Consider the following 21,919-nt stretch of genomic DNA (forward strand, 5'->3'; position numbering starts at 1 on the left):
TGGAGCACAAGTGGCGACAGAAAGAACCGATCCGGAGCAGACCTGTGCCCAAGTCCAAGACCGCCAATGGCACTTAAGGCAGAAGGAAGGCAAAAAGAGGAGCCAAAGCAAGATGGGGGGACGTAAAAACCCCTCCTGGGGGAGCCGGGAATGGCAGAGCCCCAACAATACACCGAAATCAACTTCGTCCACAGATGCCTGAGAGCACCAAGGAACAACTGTAGGCAGCGCTACAGAAGCAGCAGGAGAGGGCCACGTCAGTCCGTGGGACCCAACCAAGAGTATGTACCACCACAGCAGGAAGCAAGGAACAGGGAGAGGCACAGCAGAACCCATGGGAAAACCCCCAGGGGGGCTGAAAATAGCAAGAGAGCTCCACGGGAAGCCTCTGAACCTTCCTGGCAAGGAACCGCAGCTACACAATAGTAAGCGAATACCCCACATAGGGTATGGCACATCCCTATAAAAGCAAGGGACACCTCTTGAGACAAGCTCATAGACAGAGAGCAAAAGAAACACATAAACAGGTGGCCCAGCTGTAGTAAAGTAAGGGAAAAAACCTCTGGCTGAACAGCCATACAATCCTTCTGGGATGAACCTCTTGGACCCAGAGACCTGAACAGGAAAACAGTGACAACACCGTCACATGAAAACACAGATCCAACATAGGGGACTAAAACCCCGAAAGTCAATGAAATCCTGAAAAGAGACGCTGGACGGCCGGTTCGGCATGGTTGTCAAACAAATGGGCCCCATCAAAGGGCAAATCTCTGAGTCGCTCCCAAATATTTTTGGGGAAACTACCATTGCGCAGCCAAGCATGGCGACGCAGGACAACTGAGCTGGCCATAGCCCAACCCACTGAGTCAGTGGTGTCCATGGCTGACCGAATGGTAAACTGCGCCATGTCGCGGCCATCCCGAACAAGCTGGAGCAGGTCAGCACGAGGGCTTTCTGGCAAAGAGGGAAGGAGTAGCTCAACGGAGTCACAAAGGGCAGCAGTAGCCTGAGCAAACAAGCAGATCGTGTTTAGGGATCGAAGGCCGGAGCTGGTGGACTCAAAAACTTTGTGGCCACACAACTCCAACCACCTAGACTCCTGAGTGGGAGGAAGAAGCGGAGGAGGAGAGGAAGGATGTGCAGCCTGGACTACCAGTCCATGAGCCCTAGGATGAAGGGACAAACAGGTAGGGTCATCTGGAGCCGGTTGGTGGCGGTGCGCCACAGCACGAGCCACGGTGTCACCAGACGAGGGTCTGGCCCAAGTCCTCACAAAGACATCATATAATGACCTACCAAAGAACAAAGGAGGCTACACCTCCACCGAGCCCCAGTGAAGAAGATCCAACAAAGGATCCGAAGGCAGGGAGACAGAGGGCAGCTGCATTTGTAAGACATGTGCAGCTCTACTAACTGCCCTCGCAAAGTCAACGCTGGCCTCCGTGACCATCCAAGGGGGAGACAACAAGTCATCAGTTGGGGAGGGTTGCAGGCTAATCCATCCTCCCAACGACTGAGGGCCTGCAGTGAAATGAGCCGGACAGTGCTTCATGGGATGTGCTCCGTGGTGCATGGGAACATCTGTGTGATTGGGGAACCCACTGGGGTCACGTCTTCCAGCAGGGAGACAACCGGGGACTGAACCAGCGCCGACCGACATCGAGATGGCCTCAGTAGAGGGCCCGTCAACCCGGTTCCAGGCCGGTATGGATTCGACCTCCACCAAGGTCAGAGCCTACGGGGAGGCACTAACATGACTCAGAGCCGAACTCCGAGCTGCAGCCACATCCAGCGACGACGCAGGAAGCCCCGCAGGACTGTGCGAAGATGAGTCAGGAGGGTTAGACGTCAGAGTGGGATGCCCATCCGGGCCGTGTCCCGACGTCACAGCGACTCCAGGACCGGAGTCAAGGCACTCAGTCGGCGCCGAGGGCGAACCCCTGACCTGAGTCCCTAGCCCCCGTGTGGGGCCCGAAGGCACGCCAGGGAGAGGGGGTGACCCAAAGATGGCAAGCAGAGCCCTGGAAAAGGCTTCCATCTGGAATAACCCTAGCACCAGAAAACAGTGGATAGGCGGGGGTAGGCTCCTGAGGGCTTGTTTCCGGTGAAGACTGGGGCGGCGGCTCTCAGCATCACGATTGTGCGAGGTCGACGACATCCGTGAGGCAGGCGAACGATGACCACGGGAAAGACTCCGGGACCTGTCCTGAGCAGAGACCTTGGCGTGGAAGGAAGAACTGCATCTTTTGGAGCCTTCCACTGGAGATGGAAGCCGGCGCCCCAAGGACTCCGACCGGGACATCCGGCAAGAAAGTTTAATCCGCCGTCCCTGCAGGGACTTCGGCTGCAACTGCTGGCAGGTGTCACATTCGGCGGAGTCGTGGTGCTCGCCCAAGCACCACATACAGATCTTGTGTGGATCCATCGCCGACATCTGCCGCAAACAGGACACACACGATTTGAAGCCCGCCGGCATTGGCACACTGTTCCAGACATGAATGGCATTGTGAAGGCCTGAAAACAAGTCAGAGGAACCGCTTAACTCCGGATCCGCGTTGGGAAATGGAAAAGAAGAAAACTGATCTCAGCATGCCGAGGGGATCTCATAGGGTTCCATTGACGTCACCTCCATGGACAACATCAGGACGGAGCCAGGCGACACTGCCCCAACAGCGTGCAGAGGTACTGCTGGGGAAAAAGTTTTCCGGATCCAGTCTGACGCCTGGGGATATTCTAAGTTAAAGAATCTGCGGCTTGATGCCTCTATCAGATTTGTAAATTTTGGTCTTCATGCAAGACAATTCGTCATCTGCATGAAATTCAAAGAGTGTTTCCCAAAATTAGCAAATTCAGAATGTGATGTTTTGCTTCTGGTTTGAGTCTAGTCAATTCCAGGCAAAATAACTTCTCCTTGCACAAATTTCATGGCAATAGCCATTAACTGCTATGTCTTATGTGTCAGCTGCTGCACGTATTTGCTTCGAGACTTGGCTGTCCTCATTAAGGTTTTCTTGGAAGGCTTATTCATCCCCTTTTGGGAGTTTTTCAGTAAATCTTTGGAGAGAATCCCAAAGAGCCCTATCATATCTCCCCAAAGGGCCGAAGCACTGGCAGTCTTCATTGTAATGCTGATGTTCCAAACATCTTTTTCCCAAGCAAGTCTATCTGCCTATTCTCTTTAGCCGAGCATAAGACTTCCCTGCTGCAGCTACAACTACAGAATATGCAAGAGAGTCTGTTCTAAAAAACACTGGGTCCTGGTCAGATGGTTTACATTTCTTGAGAAGTCTAAATAGAGCAGACTTCACATGATGAATAGTTGCATCATAGGCTCAAGAAGACCAGGGTCTAGAGGAAGGAGAGATCTTGCTGTATGTCTGGGATGTAGTGTTTAAAAACACCCAGAGGCTTACGTAGTGGGGGAAGGAATAGTGATATGTAATTTTGTTGTTCCTCTTACCAGTACATCATTAATGGTTAGTAGGTCATCTACTTGCAAGACTCTTGCTGGTGGTCTATCTATAACAGTAGGTGACTTATTCATAAAAAGATGAGCAAGTAGTGGAAGTCCAGTTTGGAGATCCCCTTCCATGTCGTCATCTCCTACTCGACCTTCTGTAACATCTGGATGATGGCCTATTTTTATAAGTCCTCCTAGATCTAGTACTAGATATGGAGTGATGGTACTTTCTTGGTCTTATAGCTCTTTGAGAAGATCAGGTGAAGGAGTAGTCAGCTGTGGACTGCTCAGATGTCTTTCTGGAGCAGTAGGAGGTGTCGTATTAGGTAGTGTACTTGCAGAGAAATGAGTAGATCTTGAACTCCTAAGAGATGGGCTGCTTGAAAGCTGGATCTCAAGTGTGACCCACGATGGAGAACTGGTAGAATTATTAATCTGAATCTGATGTCTGTGGCATACAGTTCTCTTGCAAACTTTGAAGCCATTGTGGTCAAATATTGAAGGTAGATTATGATATATCTCTTGACATGGAATGAGGCCTAAATTCTGTCTGAGATTTGGATGTTAAAGGAGGCTTCGATTGAAATTTCAACATGTGACTGTAACGTTGAGAATGCTTTGACATTGAGTGGTGTTTCAACAGCACACCTGTTGACTGTGAACAAATCAGTAGTTTTTCCATTCTCTATGTTATGTTTTAGCATCAAAAGGGAGCGTCGCCTCTTTCTCTGATGGTGTTTCTTCATGGATGGCTCTCTGTGGGAGTACTTGAAGCAGGAAGAGGGCGCTCTGGAAAAAGGATTGACTTCCCCAAGGCTCATGCTGACCCAGCAGCTGCTTATTGTCTTCATTCTTGGAGGTCATACAGCCTGATTTTTTTCTCTGCCCTTGAGGGTCCTTCTGGAGAACTTTTCATAGTGCGTGCAAGACTGTGGATCTCAATTCTGTGCCCACATCGAGAATTTCCATCTCCTAGATCAACACCAATCTGGCTTCCGGAGTGGGCACGTTATGGACGACATTTTAAAAATGCTCGACCAAAATGAATCCTGCCTCCTTATCCTCCTGGATCTTTCCTCAGCATTTGACACTGTTAATCACAACAACCTCCTATCCATTTTGAAGCACAGGATGGGCCTTTCTGGTTCGGTGCTGCAATGGTTCTCATCCTTCCTCCACCACAGATTCCAAAGAGTTAAGGTGAACCACTCTCTCTCCCAGCCTTCACTAGTATCCATGGGGGTCCCCCACGGGTCCGCCCTATCCCCTATACTCATCAATTTATTCTTGGAACCTTTAGCTAATGCTCTAAATTCCGCTGACATTATCTTCGATATGTATGCGGATGATACGCAACTCTATCTGAACATTTTCTCCCAGTAACCTCATAGCACTCAACTCTACCCTAATAAATACTCAAACCTGGTTAACTGAGAACCACCTCTTGCTCAACACCTCCAAAACAGAATTCCTTCTCATTTCTCCCCCGAATCACATCCCCAAGATAGACCTCTGGATGAACCACCTCACTGCCTTCAACTGCTCCTCCCTCATTGTTGACTCAGCCAAATCTCTCGGACTCACCCTAGACAAGCATCTGAACACGAAAACTCATATCATCAGTGTGTGTAAGAGAGTGAATCACCTTATGAGGATATTCAAGAATCTCAAACCTTTCCTCCCACAAGCTGACTTCAAGCAAGTGGTCCAAGCGCTTGTTTTGCCAACGCTAGACTATGGCAGTGCTACACTCAGTGGCCTCCCTAAATATACCTTGACCCCCTTTAAGGGCTTCACATAATGGGGCGGCCAGGTTGGTCAAGGGGAGCAAGAAAAATGAGCACATCTCCCCAGTCTTAAAATCTCGAAATTGGTTGCCCTCTGAAGCTAGAATTCAGCTAAAGATTGCCTGTCTATCTCGTAAAGCCCTCCACTTCAAAACCCCCAGTTATCAAGCGCAAAAGATAGAATTATCCGGAAGGGGCAGACCTTCTTGGAGTGCTAAATATCTCCTCTTGAAACCTCAGATCTTTCGCAAAAAGAGAACGTGTCACCGAGCTTTCTCCAACTCTGCGCAAAAGATTTGGAACTCTCTCCCACCGGAAATACGCAGAATCTCCTCCAAGGTTACCTTCAAATTGGAAATGAAAAAATTCCTCATGAACAAGTTCCTATCTTAAAAGGGTCTCAGATCCCCTGCTCTAATGCTTTGGACCTACACCCTAAGTCCTGTGTTTGGTGTTATTCTGCTTTACTATTCACGTGCTCCCCTCCCCGTTCACTATGTTCCAGTTTTTTACCCTACCCTTATTGTCCCTTTCGATTGTAACCTTTTGTGTGATATGCATATGTGATTTGTTCAGGTTGGTACCCCCTCTGACGATTGTACAGCTACTATTACCTTCCTTTCCCTCAAATTATAAAGCGCTCTGATATGCTTCGGGATCATGCTTGCGCTATATAAAACTTTATAACTAAATAAATAAGTAGTTTAATTATTCCTTTAGCCTTAAAAGACGTTGACTAAATACAAAATAGAAAGGGTTTGGAAAGTTTTTCCAATGATTAACAGTGAAAAAAAAAAAAGCAGAGCTCAGTGCTCCAGGATTCTGTTTCCATGCATGATGGGATGCAGGTGTATTATTAGGTTCTTAAAGTCACAGTGCCAGGTTAAAAAAAGGCTGTAAAAGATTTTATATGGTCACTTCTCTATCAGTGACTAATGCATATGTGATTGGCATCTTGCTTAAAAATAAATGTATAAACCTGTATTTGGTCCAGTCAGGTTTGTTTATTAAACCTTAGCTCAACCCTGGGTAGCTTAGGCTCTGAGCAGTCAGCAGACCTGCTAACTTACAAAACTATTTCACCACGTGAGAAGGGGGCATGGCCGGAGGGGTCTCATGCCGAGAGCTACCTAAAAAGCACTCTGCCCCCCCTTCCCCAACCAACCTCTCTTCCCAAAAACAGGAAAAACAAAAGCTTTCTGAGGTTGCTTCCTGTGTCCTGGGGTGTTTTTACACCCCTTAGTGGACATCAGCAGCCCAGAGCCTCTGGAACTGAGCTGGAAAACCACTCTTTGTAGTGGTTTTCAGTTCACCTTTCTTGCCACCGTGTGTTAACGGGTGCTCACCGGGTGGCAGTCTGAAGGAATCCAATATTGTGTGATGAACTGTAGCACGGGGTGAATTGGCAGGTCTGAGTCAGACTTTTGCAAAGGAACAAGAGCAAACATTTCTAAGTACAAAAGCAGTTGAATAAGAACACAACTCAATAAAAATTCAACACCCTTTTATCAAAAAAGGCTGTATTTTTCTCTTTAAATAGACACTTCAATGTCAAAAATCCACTGTTTAGGGTTAGCCATGGCAAGTAACTTGTAAACGTATAAAGGTCCTCTTGTGCTGACCAACTCAGGCAGGGAACCAGTCACTTGGACCAATAAGGTCAAGTAAAACAGTTACCTTGCAGTAAAGAAGTCAGTCAAATAACTATTGAAGTCACCTTCTACGGCTGGGGCTTGGTTTTTATTTTCTCGAGCAGTGCAGCACAGGCCCAGCACTCTTTTTGCTAGCCCAATGAGCAGTGTGAAGGAAACAGTGGAAAATTGGTGTGAGAAATCATTTTCCCCCATTGTCATCAGAAAACTGTTTGGTCTGCTCAGCACCCTTTGTCAGGCTTGTCTGTGGATCTTTGCTTTGCATAAAGAAGCGGGGCCTCTCTTCCATTCACTATCATTTGATATACCTTTTCATGTACAGCCACATGCATCATTGTAGGAATTAGCGATTCCTAAATTGCGAAAATTAAGGAATCGCAATTTAGGAATTGCAAATTCCTATGCATTAAGAATTCGCAAAAGTTTTTGCGATTTCTTAATTTTCCTTATTTGCAATTCCTTAATTGCGAATCGCAAATAAGGAATCGCTTTACATTGATTCCTATGGGCCTAGAGACCCATAGGAATCAATGGGAAGGCATTCTCAATTTGCGAATTCGCAATTAAGGAATCGCAAAATGAGAATGCAACTTCAAGGGTGCAGGGGGGGTCCAAAGGACCCCCCCTGCACCTCCGAAATGTCACGTAAGTACATTTTACTCACACTTGTCCCAAGGGCATGTGTGTGTGTAAAATATAAGTTTCAAAAATAAATTTTTTTGCATTTTTGAAACTTTTAGCAAATTACCATGAAGGTTTACTTCATGGTAATTTTCCCCTTCCTAATTGTGAATTCGCAAATTAAAAAAAATCATGCATAGCATTTAAGAAATCGCAAAATTTGCGATTTCTTAAATGCTATCGCAATTTGAGAAATCGCAAAAAATTGCGATTTCTTAAATTGCGAAAAATGAAAAAAAAATGATGCATCCCAAAAAAGGTTTTTGCATTCGCAAACGGCCGAATTTTGCGATTCGCACCGTTTGCGAATGCAAAAAAGCTTGATGCATGTGGCCCTAGTGCTTGTTTTTTCAGGCTTTGGTGTGTAGTTATGCAATAAGGAATAATGATAGTTCATACATAAGGGGAATTCGGAGTAAAGAGTTTCTAATATGTAAAATGGAAATCCTCCTTATTCCTCTACTCTGAAATTGAATGGGCACTGTGATGATAATTGTATGCTTCTATTTGCACATCATTTTATCTACCCTCACTTGATGTAAACTCATCCAAAAATGTGTACATATTTGCCTCAATGTCATCCTATAAGTATGTTGAATTGTGTACAAAATGACTGTGCTAATCTGAAGTGCTCTGATGTCCTTGTGATGTGCTTGCAATAAATGAAAAAATACATACATACACACATATGTACATACATTAATAAGTACAAAGCTTTTTCCCAAACAAGAATTTTGTTTTATTTGATAAAACAAGCATTTTACATTAATGTATGTTTGAATCCAGTATTTAAATGTTTGCAAACGGTTGTGCTCAACCGTCGCTATTTACCTATTCAGACATTTTCTTTCTGCAGCCTCTATCAGGTCAAAGTCCGGACACCAGAAAATTTAAGTGTCCTGAGTGTGGCAAATCTTTCAAGTACAAACATCACCTCAAAGAACACATCCGGATACACAGTGGTGAGTTTTGGAACTTTTCTTCTGACTTTCAACACAGCTTCTTTGACAAATGCTGAATTAGAAGACATTTCCTCCAGGTTCTAGGATTGTGAAGGATCCTTGAGGGCCAAACCATGGTGTTTATACAGGAAAAACATTAAGCCTCATCTCATTACGCATGTCATGAAAAATGGGATGCATTGGCATCAGTCTTAGTTACTGATGGGTTACAAGTCTCTTCAGAAATGGGGAAAATCCAATTCATTACGAGTTGGCACGCGAGGGTCTACGAAGATATGAGGAAATACCAGGGGAATCTGTTATTCTAGATCCAATTCTCCCCATTAATTCCTTATTTTGGGCCGGACTTTTAATCCAAGTTTTCAGCTGCTTTTCGATGGGGCCAGTGACGGCTGTTACCTGGCCCATTAGAATTAAGAGGCTACTCACAATGAGGACCTGAATAAGATATATTGTGCAAATTTTGCTAATCTGGCATGAACCTAGCTCTTGTGAACCACCGCTACAAACATGCAGTCGAAATAGTCACCTTTGCTCCAGCTTTGAATGCAGGTCAGCTTTTCAAGAGACTGTTTCATTGTGAAAGAAACAAGAACCCTTTGTATAACGATTCTCATTGTGGGTAGAAAAATCAATAGAATATCCATGTGCAACTTGCAGAAAGGGAAACATTCTACGTAACGCCACTGTGCAGAATATCCGCGGGTGTCCTTTAATGTCATTAAGTACTCAAAATTTGTAATATCAGGTCAGGGGCCAGCGTTGTCAGTGTAATTGGTCAGCTCTTAATGCTTGCCATACTTCGTATGTTATATTAAAAGTTCTTGATTCATCCTTTGAGATGCAATACAAAAAACGCTGTTTAATTTGCCATAAAAGTATACAAATGCTGCAGCTTGTGTAAAAGTTTCTTTCTATAGTAACTTATGTAACCCCATTCCCAAAATTCTCAAAAGAGCAATGTAAATCAATTTGGAATTGGAAGGTTAAAATGATAGGCCACTGTCTCCAGCCAGCAATGTTATGAAGGGAGATTATCATGCATGACCATCACACATGTCAACCTGGGTCTAGAACTATTAATTCATTGAGTGCCCTCAAACTAGAGAGATAAATGTTGTAGTTAAAACTAAAATTAAAAAAGCCAGTTGAACAAGTTACTTACCTTCGGTAATGATATATCTGTATGAAACATATATTAGTTATAGATTCCTTACCTTAGTATTACCCCCAGGTGTCAGACTGGATCTGGAGAATTTTTTCTTCAGCAGTACCTCCGCGTGTCAGTAGGTGGTGTCAGTCGACTCCACGTTCGTTGTTGGCATCATGATTGCCTGAATGAAGTCGCAGTATCTAGTCAGACGCCGCCACTGCACGCTGACGACAGTTCTTTACACGACATTCCACGTCAGAAGCGAAGAGCCATGCAAGACACTGACCACTGGGCCCTGAAAGGGAGTCCCTTTCTTTAGAAGTCAGTTAGCAATAATGGGGAGGATGGGTGGGGCTGTAAGGAATCTATAACTAATATATGTCTCTTACAGAAATATCGTTACTGCAGGTAAATAACTTGTTCATCTGAAAGAGACTATTAGTTATAGATTCTTCACCTTAGGATAGATACCCCAGCAATGCCAACCCCTGAAGTGGGTCTGCAAACTAAGTTCACACCAGAAAGCCCTGGAGAACTGAATGGCCATAGAGGCAGTCTCTCTGGATCTGACAATTCAGGCAGAAATGCTTAGTGAACGTATGCAGTGATGCCAACGTGGCTGCCTGGCAGATGTCACCGAGGGGAACTCCACGTACCAAAGCAGTAGTGGCTTCCATCGCCCTGGTGGAATGGGTGCACAGCCCTACCGGAGGTTCCTTTTTTTCTCCAAGGAGTCGCAGAGATATTAATGCAAAGGACAACCCATCGAGAGATGGTCCATTTTGCACAGCCCGCCTTTCTTGGTGCCCACATAGCCAACAAAGAGTTGATCATCACCCGGAATGGTTTTGTGCGATCCAAATAAAAGGATAATGCACATTTTGAATCCAAACGGTGGAGATTCTCCTCCTTCTTAGAAGGGTGCAGGGGTGCGAAGAAGGTGGGCAAAGTGATGGTCTGTCCTATGTGGAAAGAGGTAACCCCTTTGGGAAGAAAAGAAGGTCTAGTTCGAAGGACAACCTTCTCCAGATGAACAGCAAGGAAAGGATGTTTAAAAGAAAGAGCCTGAAGCTCACTCAGCCTGCGAGCAGAGGTGATGGCAACCAGAAAAGCAGTCTCTAAGGTCAAGAGTCTGAGAGGACAATTATGTAGTGGCTCGAAAGGAGCACACATAAGGTAAGTTAAGACCAGATTCAAGTCCCATTACGAAAGGAATAGGAGGAAAGAGGTGAGTAATGCCATTAAGAAATATATTTACAATAGGGGACTTGAAAAGAGAAGGCTGATCAGGAGGGCAAAGAAAGGTCGAAATTGCCGAAAGATAGCCTTTAAGGGTGCCAAGAGCAGAGCCCTGCTTAGCCAAAGAAAGAATGAAGAGGAGGACCTCAGAAAGAGGGGCAGAAAGGGGATCCACAGCCTTTGCTGTGCCCAATGCCACAAATTTGTTCCATCTACAGGCGTATACCGTTTTAGTGGAGGGACGCCTGGCTGCCAAGATGACATTACAAACTTCGGGAGGAAGGTCAAAGCTGTCAACTGTTGCCGCTCAATTTCCACGCAAGGAGGTGGAGGCTGAACAGATTCGAGTTGAGGGCCTTCCCCTGTTGCTGTGACAGAAGATTCTCCCAAAGAGGCAGCCTATCGCAGGATCGATGGACATGTTCAAGAGCTCGAGATACCAGACTCTTCGTGCCCAATCCGGAGCCACAAGAATGAGTTGGGCCAGGTTGTGCTTGATCTTTTTCAGCACTCTGGGCAGAAGTGGTATAGGCGGAAAGGCATACAGAAGACCCCAACTCCACTTGTGACGAAAAACGTCGCCAAGCGAATGCCGCCTTGGAAATTCCAACACGCAGAACTGAGGACATTGCGCGTTATCTGCGGTGGCGCATAGATCTAACCAAGGCTCTCTCCGCTGCTGAAAGAGACCTTGCGCTACGACCGAGTTCAGATGCCATTCGTGATCCTTCATGCACCGGCAGCTGAGTTCATCCGCCCTGGCGTTCAGAGAACCTGCCAGGTATTGAACCACCAGGGAAATGCCCTGATGTTCCAGCCATGTCCAGGGCCAAACTTTACTTTTACTATTTAGCCTTTCAAATTGTGGAGATTAACGACTGGTTTAGTGGGGGATGATGCAATCCCACTTATCAAATGGAATAGGCATCTTTAGGGTTTCCATGGATTCTGACTATGCTGTATGGCTCTCCAATCTCTGACACTATCCCTGTCTTGACCAAGGTGGTCCTTCTGGCTTGCAGGGCTGCGCTCCGATTCAGAAAATCTGTAAAGCTTACACTTCATACCCACCTGTGGCACCGAACGTGGCTGCACAATGTGGCAAAACTGGAGGGCTTTAGGAAGTGGGAACTTATTGGCATAACACAACTGGGTGACGTGTGGTCTGGAGTCCATATACACTCCTTTCGGGAACTCCAGGACATATATTTAGTCACCTCTTCACAATTCTACAAGTATTTACACCTGCGACATGCACATTATACTCACATGTCCCGGGATGCCTCTCCTCCTGAATTTAGTCCCCTTGATGCTAGACTCCTAATGGGCCCATTGGGAAAGGGAGGCATCTCTCAGAACTATTGTGCCCTTGCCGTTAATGCCCCTCATACACTGGAACACCTTAGAGCCCACTGGGAGAGTAGCTTGTGTTCCATGGATGATGTTGACTGTCAAGAAGCCATATTGGCTCCTAGAGTCATCACAATATCATCCGGGCTCTTCCAGGTTCAGACCTAATATCTTTATTGCGCATACTCACTCCTGACAGATTACACCAGGCAAACCTTCTTCCGGACCATACCCGTCCATGCTGCTCCCACTTTCCTGCAGATTTTTACCACATGGCGTGGTTGTGTCCAGATAGCCAGAGTTTTTGGACAAACATAACACAGGAACTGACTGATGTGCTGGGTTGGGAGGTGCCACTCTCTCCTTTGCTGTTGCTGCTTAGGGTCCTGGAGGAATATGGGGGCTTAAGGGCAGACCAGACATTTTTGAGAACAAATACAATTGTGGCGAAGCGGGACAGAGCAGCACGATCAAAGTTTTCTGCACTCCCAACGTTAAGGCATTGGCGAATAGGTGTGGACTGGTGTGCACAACAAGAAAGACCTGTGTACGAAGCTAGGGGCTGCCCAACGAAGCATGAGCGCATCTGGGGGAAGTGGTTGGGGCAACTGGAGTGAAGGTGCTGTAACATTTTATTGCTCGGGTGTGCTTCCTCATAGGATTCCCACCCAACAGTGCTTTGTACTTATGTCTCATGCTATAATTATTATGTACTCTCTTGTGTCTACTGAGCAGTCGCCGCTGCTGTCAGGGAAAAGTGGTGAGGTAGCACGGCGGGGGGTATGGACAATAACAAAATAAAACATTAAAAGAACTTGCCTGCCGCCTCGTCGTTTTTCTGCTCCTCTGGCTCCACTGCGGCACAGGCTGAGGCTCCCAGACTCCCCTACGGCCAATCCAGATGCCGGTCTCATGCTGCTTGCAGAAGCAGCGGGATTGGCCTCATGGTGTTCCTGTCTCCTACGTTTTTCTCTCCTCCGCCCTAAAGGTAGATTACAATGTAAAACTACTGGTGCTGAAGGCTTTTAATGGCATAATGTAGAATGAAATGCTAAATGGTGCACTCTTGAAGATTTCAATGTGAGACAGCGGTTTGACAAAGAGGTCTTTGCGATTTTGCAAGCTTAGGAATTTGTACCATTTTAGGATACTGACCTAGGTTACCTCTTTAAATGTATTGAAGCCTGTGCTCTTTGTTTTTTTTTACCCTGGATTAATATTTGATGAAATCCCTCCTTGAAAAATATGCCAGCTTGCATCCTTGGTTTTCACCTCAGCTAACGGAATTAAAACAAAAATACAGAAGGCAGATAAAACTATGGAGAAGAAATTATCTCAAGGATGGAAACGCTAGATACAATCAGCTTATTCAAGAATATAAAAAAACTGATTGTAATTAGGAAAACGAAATATTTCTCTGAAATAATTTATGCAGCAAAGAACTCCACAAGAGAACTTTTTAAAACAGTCCAAGTCCTGTCCTGCTTATCATCAAGCCGCTCAGTGCCTCCTTGTCAGCTTTTCTGTGATAAGCTAGAGGCATTTTTTTAACTAAAGTGGAGGAAATATATATCACACTAAACTCTAGTGATAAGGCCCCACCGTCGGCATCGACTGCCACTGATGTGGTTCCCGGAAAAAATACTTTCTACAAATGTCCTCCTTTTACAGAGGAAAAAGTAGTCGAACTTTTAGGCCAAACAAAGTCGTGGACATCATCTGACCCCTGTCCTCCAAAAATTGTTAATGACATAGCAGAAACGGTTGCAAAAGGGAAAGAACAACTGTCCTATATCTTGTCTACCCTTTCCAGCAAAAACTCTGGAGAATCACATGAATATTGCACTCTCTAAATTTTTAGAGGAGAATGACATTCTTGACTCAGCACAATTTGTGTTCAGACCCAATCAAAGCACTGAGTCAGCTCTGGCAGTAGTGACAAAGGAGCTGTGAAGAATTCTAGATATGGGTGGGAAGGCGGGGATGATCCTGTTGGAGCTATTAGCTGCCTTCGACATAGTGAAACATGCGATCATGCTGGAACGCTTGGGGGAAATTAGAATCTGAGAACTGGCCCTTCAACTGTTTCTTTCAAACAGAGAGCAATCAGTCACCCTGGGGGACTAGGGGCCTCATTTATGAGGCCGTGCGTCACTTTTACGCCGCCGGTGCGTCACTTTTTGTGACGCACCAGCAGCGTAAAAAATGTGCCTTGTTGCACCATATTTACAAAGTGACGCATCTAGGTAGATGCGTCACTTTGTAAACCACTGCGCTACATAATACCTACGCCAGTTATAATGTATGCAGGGGGGCGTTCTGACGCAAGAAAGGGTCATAGAAGTGACGCAGTAAAATCTATAAGATTTCACTGCGACACTTCTAGGACACAAATGCGTGAATTTCTTACGTCAGCCTCACAGCAGGCGTAAGACTGACGCAGGCCCTTTCACATGGGGCGTGCCCCATGTGAAAGGACACATTGCTGAAGTTGCATCTCTTTTGTGACACACTCCAGCAATGCGTCACTTTTGCGCCATACAGATACGTCAGAAATACTGACGTATCTGTAACTCCTTGCGCCATGATGCGTCATACTGTAAATATGACGCATCATTGGTGTCGCAAGGTGGGCGCAGTGAAAAGTGAAGCATCGCTGTTTTCACGCAGCGATGCGTCACTTTTCATAAATGAGGCCCTAGGTATCCAAGGCCTTCTTATTACTGTGTGGTGTTGCCCAGGGTTCATCATTAAGTCCTACACGCTTTAACATCCACATGTCTCCTTGGACAAGACTGATCCAATCTTTTGGTCTTGCCCTTGTGATCTATGCTGATGATACACAAATTGCTATATTTATCTCGAATGATGTTGAAGAGAATGCACATCACTTTAACAACTGTATGTGTGCAATTGTAGAATGGATGAGCAACAATAGTCTTATGTTGAACTCGGACAAAAATGAGGCTCTTTTCAGCAAGTACACAACTTTTTAGGACCAATCCTGGTGGCCTTAGATGCTTGGCTTTCTTCCCATCGCGGTAACTTCGGTCAGGAATCTGGGAATAATTTTCGATCCCAGTGTCTCTTTCAATGCACAAATTAACAAACTTACTTATTCTTGCTATTTGCTGTAGCACCCATCAAAAATATTCTCCTGTTTATTTAATATGAACTACAAAAATCAGTGGTCACTGCCATAGTTCTGTCTAGGCTGGACTATTGCAATGGATTATATTTAGGCAATCATTAGCGTTCTCTTAGGAAACTCCAAGGCCTACAAAATGTAGTGGCTCGACTGCTAAAGAAAATTCTCAAGTTTAAGCCAGTCTCTGAAGCAGTACTTGAGCTCCATTGGCTCTCTGTGAGGAAAATATGTTCAAGGCCTTATGTGTGGCACATTAGACTCTGTATGGTGGAGTCCCAGCCTACTTGAATAGAAACCTCTCTTGGTTTACTCCCAGAATAACCTTACACTCAGTAAATTATAGGACAGTCAATGTCTTTAAAATCAGAAGGAAGAGCTGGTGGGGAAGTAGCTTCATCCACATCACATCTCAACTATGGAATAACTTACTTTACCAGCTTAGATTTCAGCCCAACCTTTCCAGTTTCAGGAAACATCTTAAAACCTGGTTATTCTCCTATTCAATGTGATCAAGCATAGACCCTTCCTGGTGGTAAATTCTTATCTTCTGTTAGTTCGTTTACTAATGTAGTAGACATCAGCACCAAGACGCCTTTGGCATTAGTGCACTATATAAAATAATTTAGTATCACTATCAATGCTCTGAACCAAGGAATCAATCTGCAGCTCTTCGTGCTCTTGAGAATCCTTCCACTGCTCGGCCCATGTCAGACTGTGTCAAAGCCTTTTTAACTTCCTGCCAAAGAAACTTGTTGACAGCCTTCAAAGACTCCAAACCTAACCTGCAGCGAGGCAACAAGATAAAACCAGGCTTGAAAAAACTCCTCACGCTGCCGGTGGATACAAAAATAATGTTTTAAACTCTTTGTACCCCACACAGGGCTTATTGGAGCAATTGTATTAGATTGGCCCCCCAGCTATGTGCCCAACAAAACCCTGCAGTCATCAGCAGCAAACCTTGTCTTTCAACAAGGCTTCACAAAAACAAACAAGGAGGCAGATTCCCCTGGCATCAAGACTGGGACTCACTGAGCAGGAAACATAGGGTGGAACCAGAGGACAACTGCTTCAAGACAGGGGTGGTATCCAAACCTTTTTTTTTGCTGAATGGATTTAGCTAAAGAGGACAGACTGCAGAATATCAGGCATGGACCATCTCTTTAGTTTAGATTCACACTCCCCCACACTATATTTAAATTATCACTTTAAAGTCAATGATAGACAACACAGAGGGGCAAATTTACAAGCCCCTTAGGACAGATTTGCGCCATCGCTGCGTCACTTTTGTGACGCAGCGGCTGCACAAAGCCAGCCTTGCTGCGGGCTATTTACAATGTGACGCATCTGGGAGATGCGTCACGTTGTAATGCCCTGCGCCACATGTGGGCGATCCTGCGCCGAGGGGGGCCTTCTGGCGCAGGAACACCTCCTAAAAGTGGCTAAGTGAAATCTACAAGATTTCACTCAGTCACTTTTAAGGCCATGCTGCGTCAAAACCCTTCGCCTGCTTGAAGCAGGCGTGAGGATTGACGCAGCATATTACGGATGTGGGCACCCCAAGCCTTGCTGGAGCTGCGTCGCACTTGCGACGCAACTCCAGCATCTGGCCCTCCGTGCGTCACGGTGCGCTGCATTGTAAATGCGGTGCATCAGTGGTGGCGCACGGGTGGCAGTTGCGTCGCAACTCTTCTGGCGCATCCCTGCTGATTAGCAGAGATGCGCCAGAAGTAGTAAATCTACCCCAGAGTGCACAAAAACTAAAAAAAAGTCCCCTGCTATGTCTCCCCTGTCCATAATACGATATTGAAAGTGCACATTAAAGATGTGTAATGCTCCTTCCTGCAAACCATTTGACCTGATTGGATTCGGCTTTGCTTCTTTTTTCAAATATTGCACCATTTACATTTTGCACACTTTTTGGATGTTGTACCTTTTTGGTGTACTTCCACTGTACTGCTACCCAGTCAAAAGAAAGCAGCCCCCAGTACCTGTATTTACTTTGATTCTGATTCTATTGCCTCTATTTCAATGAATCTGTCCCCTTACCTGCTCAGTGAGCACCCGATATGGGAAACATTGTTAATTCTTGGGGGCAGCATGACTTGCAATTATAAGAGGTACTCTTGGTTTCCTCATGAATTTTGATTTATGTGCGTAATATATGCCAGAATGCATTCTCTCTCTGTCTCTCTCTCTCTCTCTCTCTCTCTCTCTCTAAAGCCTTACCAACTGTAGCTGGAGCCTTTTACCTTTTTACAATGAGGCCTTATCCTGTTTGGGTGGGGGGATCTACAGCGGGTATATTTATCACATTAAAATTTCTGAAAATCTACATCTTGTGGAAAAGTAAGCAATTGAAGAGTGAAAAACAAATCTAGAGAGTTAACCTTATCCTTAATCAGCATTTTCACTGGTTGTGATTGTTATTAGTATGTCAACACGTAACGACCTTTAAAAATAAACTAGAATGCGAATACCTTATCCTGTATGGTTTAACTTTGCACAATCCACAGTTTACAATATGAAGGTTATCTCAAAGATGGAGGTACACTGTTTAATTATCTTTAGACGAAAGCTGTGGTTTAATTTACTTGAGGCAGGCAATCATTTGAAAATGACTTAGTACTAGCACATTTTGTTGATGTACTAAAATACAGATGTTTACACCGTTACTGACCAAACATGTTGGATTTGTGTCTCTTATAGGAGAAAAGCCTTATGAATGCTCGCAATGCAAGAAGAGGTTCTCCCACTCGGGCTCCTACAGCTCCCACCTCAACAACAAGAAATGCCTTGCACCCACACAAGCTAGCAATACCCACCAAGGTTCCTCCCCTACTTCAGCGTCTAGACCTCGCTCCCCTGGGGCATCGTCCTTTTTAACAAGCCCTGGACTCAGACACAACAGCCAGAAAGAGCAGAGTGAGCATGGTCACGAGCACGAACAGCCCATCAACTCCAAGGCCAAGAACATAACCATGCACTGCTTTGGCTCAGGCCCTTCTAGGAGATGGGTGGATTTTCCTTGGAATGAGTTTCACCAAACATTGCCAAACTTGCCAGTGGGATTCAGTGGTGCAACACGTGCCACCTCCCTGGGCCACAAAGTGGACTATCTGTTCGGCCATGTAAACAGTCCCAATGGGCGGAGAACTAACTTTCAGATCATGCAAGATCTTAAATGCGGTTTTGGAATAAAGCCATTGGAGAGTAATGACGACAGGCATGAATACCCTTCAGAACCCTTCTTGGCCTCAAAGGAACTCCAGCACGGTGAAAGTACCACCAAAAACCATTCACCCTTACGGTGTTCTCTGGGTGACTTCAGATGCTCAAAGTCTAATGGAAACTCAACAGTGGTGGAATTTGTCACCACAGATGACCCTCAAGCTCTTCCCCAAAGCCAAGAGTGCAAGAACCCATGCAAAGGTTTGGACCAAACTAAAGTCTGCATAGCAAACACTTGCAGCCCAAGTCCTGCTCAAAGTCACAGCAGAAAGGGTGGCGATGTGGGAAGGCACCACCATGGCCGACAAGGCGCCCAATCCCAATTCTCCCTCAGGGAATTGTATCAAGAAACAAAACCACAGGATGCTGCAGATTCTCCAGACCATGAGATGCAATGTGCAGCGATGCAGCTGCAAGCCACTTCCATAGGCCACCATAAGCTTGCAAATAATCACAGCACGCTCTTGCCTCTCCACAATCCTAAACGGTCCTCCTATGGTCTTCCAACCACCCTGAATGGCTCTACCTCTGATGCGACCCAGGCTGAGCCCCTGGATCTTTCTCTGCCCAGATTTTGCAAAGAATTACCCCTGGTCCCATGGAGTAATCGGGGGTTTCTAGCTCAAAATCACAATAAGCAGGTATCCTTACCCACTCAGGAAGACTCAAAAGTCCACCAACCCGGCGCTTTATCAGATTTAAAGCCTGATTCCTTATATCCCCCTCCACTGTTTACTACCTTCCCTGGTCTTCTACCAACTACCTTAAATAACCTGCTCCAGGAACGATACCCCATTCTGCAAATGAACTCCAACTTTCAAGGCCTCCATTTTCTACCTTACATGTCCTACATCTATGGGGCAGAGTCAGGCTACATACTTCCGAACACACTGCAGCACAAATACAGACAGCTGGTGAGTAGGACCCTGAAATCTTACCTGTGGAAAATGAAATCCTATGAAAGTCATGTATCTTTATGCTTGAACCGTAATTTTGTTGAGTGGGTTGTAAAAAATCCAAATACACTCGTTTTCTACAAATCATCATGGGTTCCAAATCTCTAGACTGAAAGAGACAATCCTAAGATTTTAAGTGTACAGTACCGAAAATAATGGTAGCTAAACATATTTTATGCCTGTGAGTAACACAGACTAATAAAGGTAATGTGCATTTATATACAATGGATATTTAGAGATTTTATCAATGAGAAAAGTGAATGCATGAATAATCAGACAGTACAGAGAGCTATGCATCACCTGACAAAGAACAGTTATGCAGATTATGCTGGAAAAATATTTATAAAATTGTGTAAGGACGGTGTTTTGTTAGCAAGTAGGGCAAGTTACTTACCTTCAATAACGCCTTATCTGATAAAGACTCTATTTTGTCACAGATTCCTTACCTTAGAATTATCTCCAGGCATCAGAATGGATCCAGGAATTTTTGAGCAGCACACCTGCGCACAGGTCAGTAGGATCATTCAGCTTGCGTCAACGGCGTCTGCTCCGGAAGTGATGTACGCGTTACCTATATAAGCACTACGTTGTCGTGCTGATATTAGTTCATATCACAACGTTCCATGCCAGGAGCGCTGAGCCACGATGAATACTGATCACTGGTGTGAATTTCTAGGACCCTTTTGAACTGGAATCCCGCATCCTTTAATCAGGTCGCAGAATGGGGGAGGATGGGAGAGTTGATAAGGTATCTGTGACTAGATAGAGTCTCTACCAGGTAAGGTGTTACAGAACTTGTTCATATGATAGAGACTTCTAGCTGCAGGTTGCTTACCTGAGAATAGATACCCAAGCAATACCTCCCCGGAGGCCAGTCTGTGAACCTAATTTAGACCAGAAACTTCTGCAGGACCGAACGGGCAAAATGCCCTTACCGACGGACCTGACTGTCCAGGCAGTAGTGCTTAGTAAACGTGTGCAAGAAAGCACATGTTGTAGCCTGACAGATGTCCAGGACCGGAACTCTGCAAGCTAATGTAGTGATCGCAGCTTTGACTCTGATAGAATAAGAGTACAAGCCCTCAGGTGGTTGTTTCTCAGCAAGTGTACAGCAGATCTTTATGCTGAGCACTCTCCATCGGGAGATGGTTAATTTCTCCACATCCTTCCCTTTTTCTGCCTCGATGTACCCTACAAAGAGTTGATCATCCATCCTGAAGTCTTCTGTGCATTTAAGGTAGAACCACAATGCTCCTTTTGGATCCAGGCAGTGGAGTCTCTCCTCTTCCTTAGAAGGAGGAGACGGGGCACAAAAGGTACGCAGGATGATGGTCTGGCCTACATGAAAAGGAGTGACTACCTCTGTAAAGAAGGAGGCACGAGTCCGGAGAACCTGGTTGTCAGGGTAGAAGGTAGTATATGAAGGATGTACCAAAGGTGCCCTCAACTCGCTGGCCCTCCTAGTCGATTTAATGGCCACTTGGCCACTAGAATAGCGGTCTTGATGGTCAATAACCAAAGAGGGAAGTTGTGTAATGGCTCAAAACGTGCACACATCAGGAAACTGAGCACCAGATTCAAATCCCACTGGGGCATGATGAATGGTTTGGGGGGGACATGTTGTAAATTGTTGAGAAATCTCATCACAACAGGTGACTTAAATAGGGAAGGTTTCTCCGGCAACTACACAAATGTAGAGGTGGTTGAACGATAGCCCATAACTGTGCCCGGAGCAGATCAAGCTGGGCCAAAGAAAGAATAAATAATAATACTTGAGAAAGAGGAGCAGAGAGAGGATCAAAGCTACTGGATACATAGCATGCCACAAATCTGTCCCAGCAGCAGGCGAATACGGTATTGGGGAGGGATGCCTGACAGCCAAAATAACACCACAGACTTCAGGAGGAAGGTCGAAGGCTGTCAGCTGTTGCTGCTCAATTGCCATGCATGAAGGCGGAGGGTATGCAGGTTCAGGTGCAGGACCTTTCCCTGTTGCTGTGACTGAAAGTCCTCTTGAAGAGGCAGCTTGACCGTAGGACTGATGCTCATTCTCAACAGCTTGGGAGGCAAGACTCTCCATGCCCACTTTGGAGCCATAAGAATAACTTGGGCCTGGTCGTTCCTGTTCTTCTTGAGAACTCTATGCCAGCATGACATTGCAGGAAAGACACACAGGAGGCCAAAGCTCCATTTGAGACAAAACGCGTCTCTGAGCAAGAGCCGCCTTGGCAACTCCAGCGTGTAGAACTGCTGACTTTGTGCGCTCTCGCCGGTGGCGAACATATCTAACAAAGGCTCTCCCC

General features: G+C 45.5%; 1 protein-coding gene across 1 annotated transcript in view; it reads left to right on the top strand.

The window, feature by feature from the left end:
- The window catches only part of LOC144831343 (zinc finger E-box-binding homeobox 1-like), a 421,511-nt gene that overhangs the window by 364,600 nt on the left and 34,992 nt on the right, over positions 1 to 21,919 (top strand). Inside the window, exons 5-6 of the mRNA XM_078688986.1 lie at positions 8,437 to 8,542; positions 18,139 to 19,574. Coding sequence (XP_078545112.1) covers positions 8,437 to 8,542; positions 18,139 to 19,574 — 1,542 coding nt within the window. The remainder of the gene's footprint in view (positions 1 to 8,436; positions 8,543 to 18,138; positions 19,575 to 21,919) is intronic.

The sequence above is a fragment of the Lissotriton helveticus genome, chromosome 1_1 (assembly GCF_964261635.1).
Source record: "Lissotriton helveticus chromosome 1_1, aLisHel1.1, whole genome shotgun sequence".
Lineage (NCBI taxonomy): Eukaryota > Metazoa > Chordata > Amphibia > Caudata > Salamandridae > Lissotriton > Lissotriton helveticus.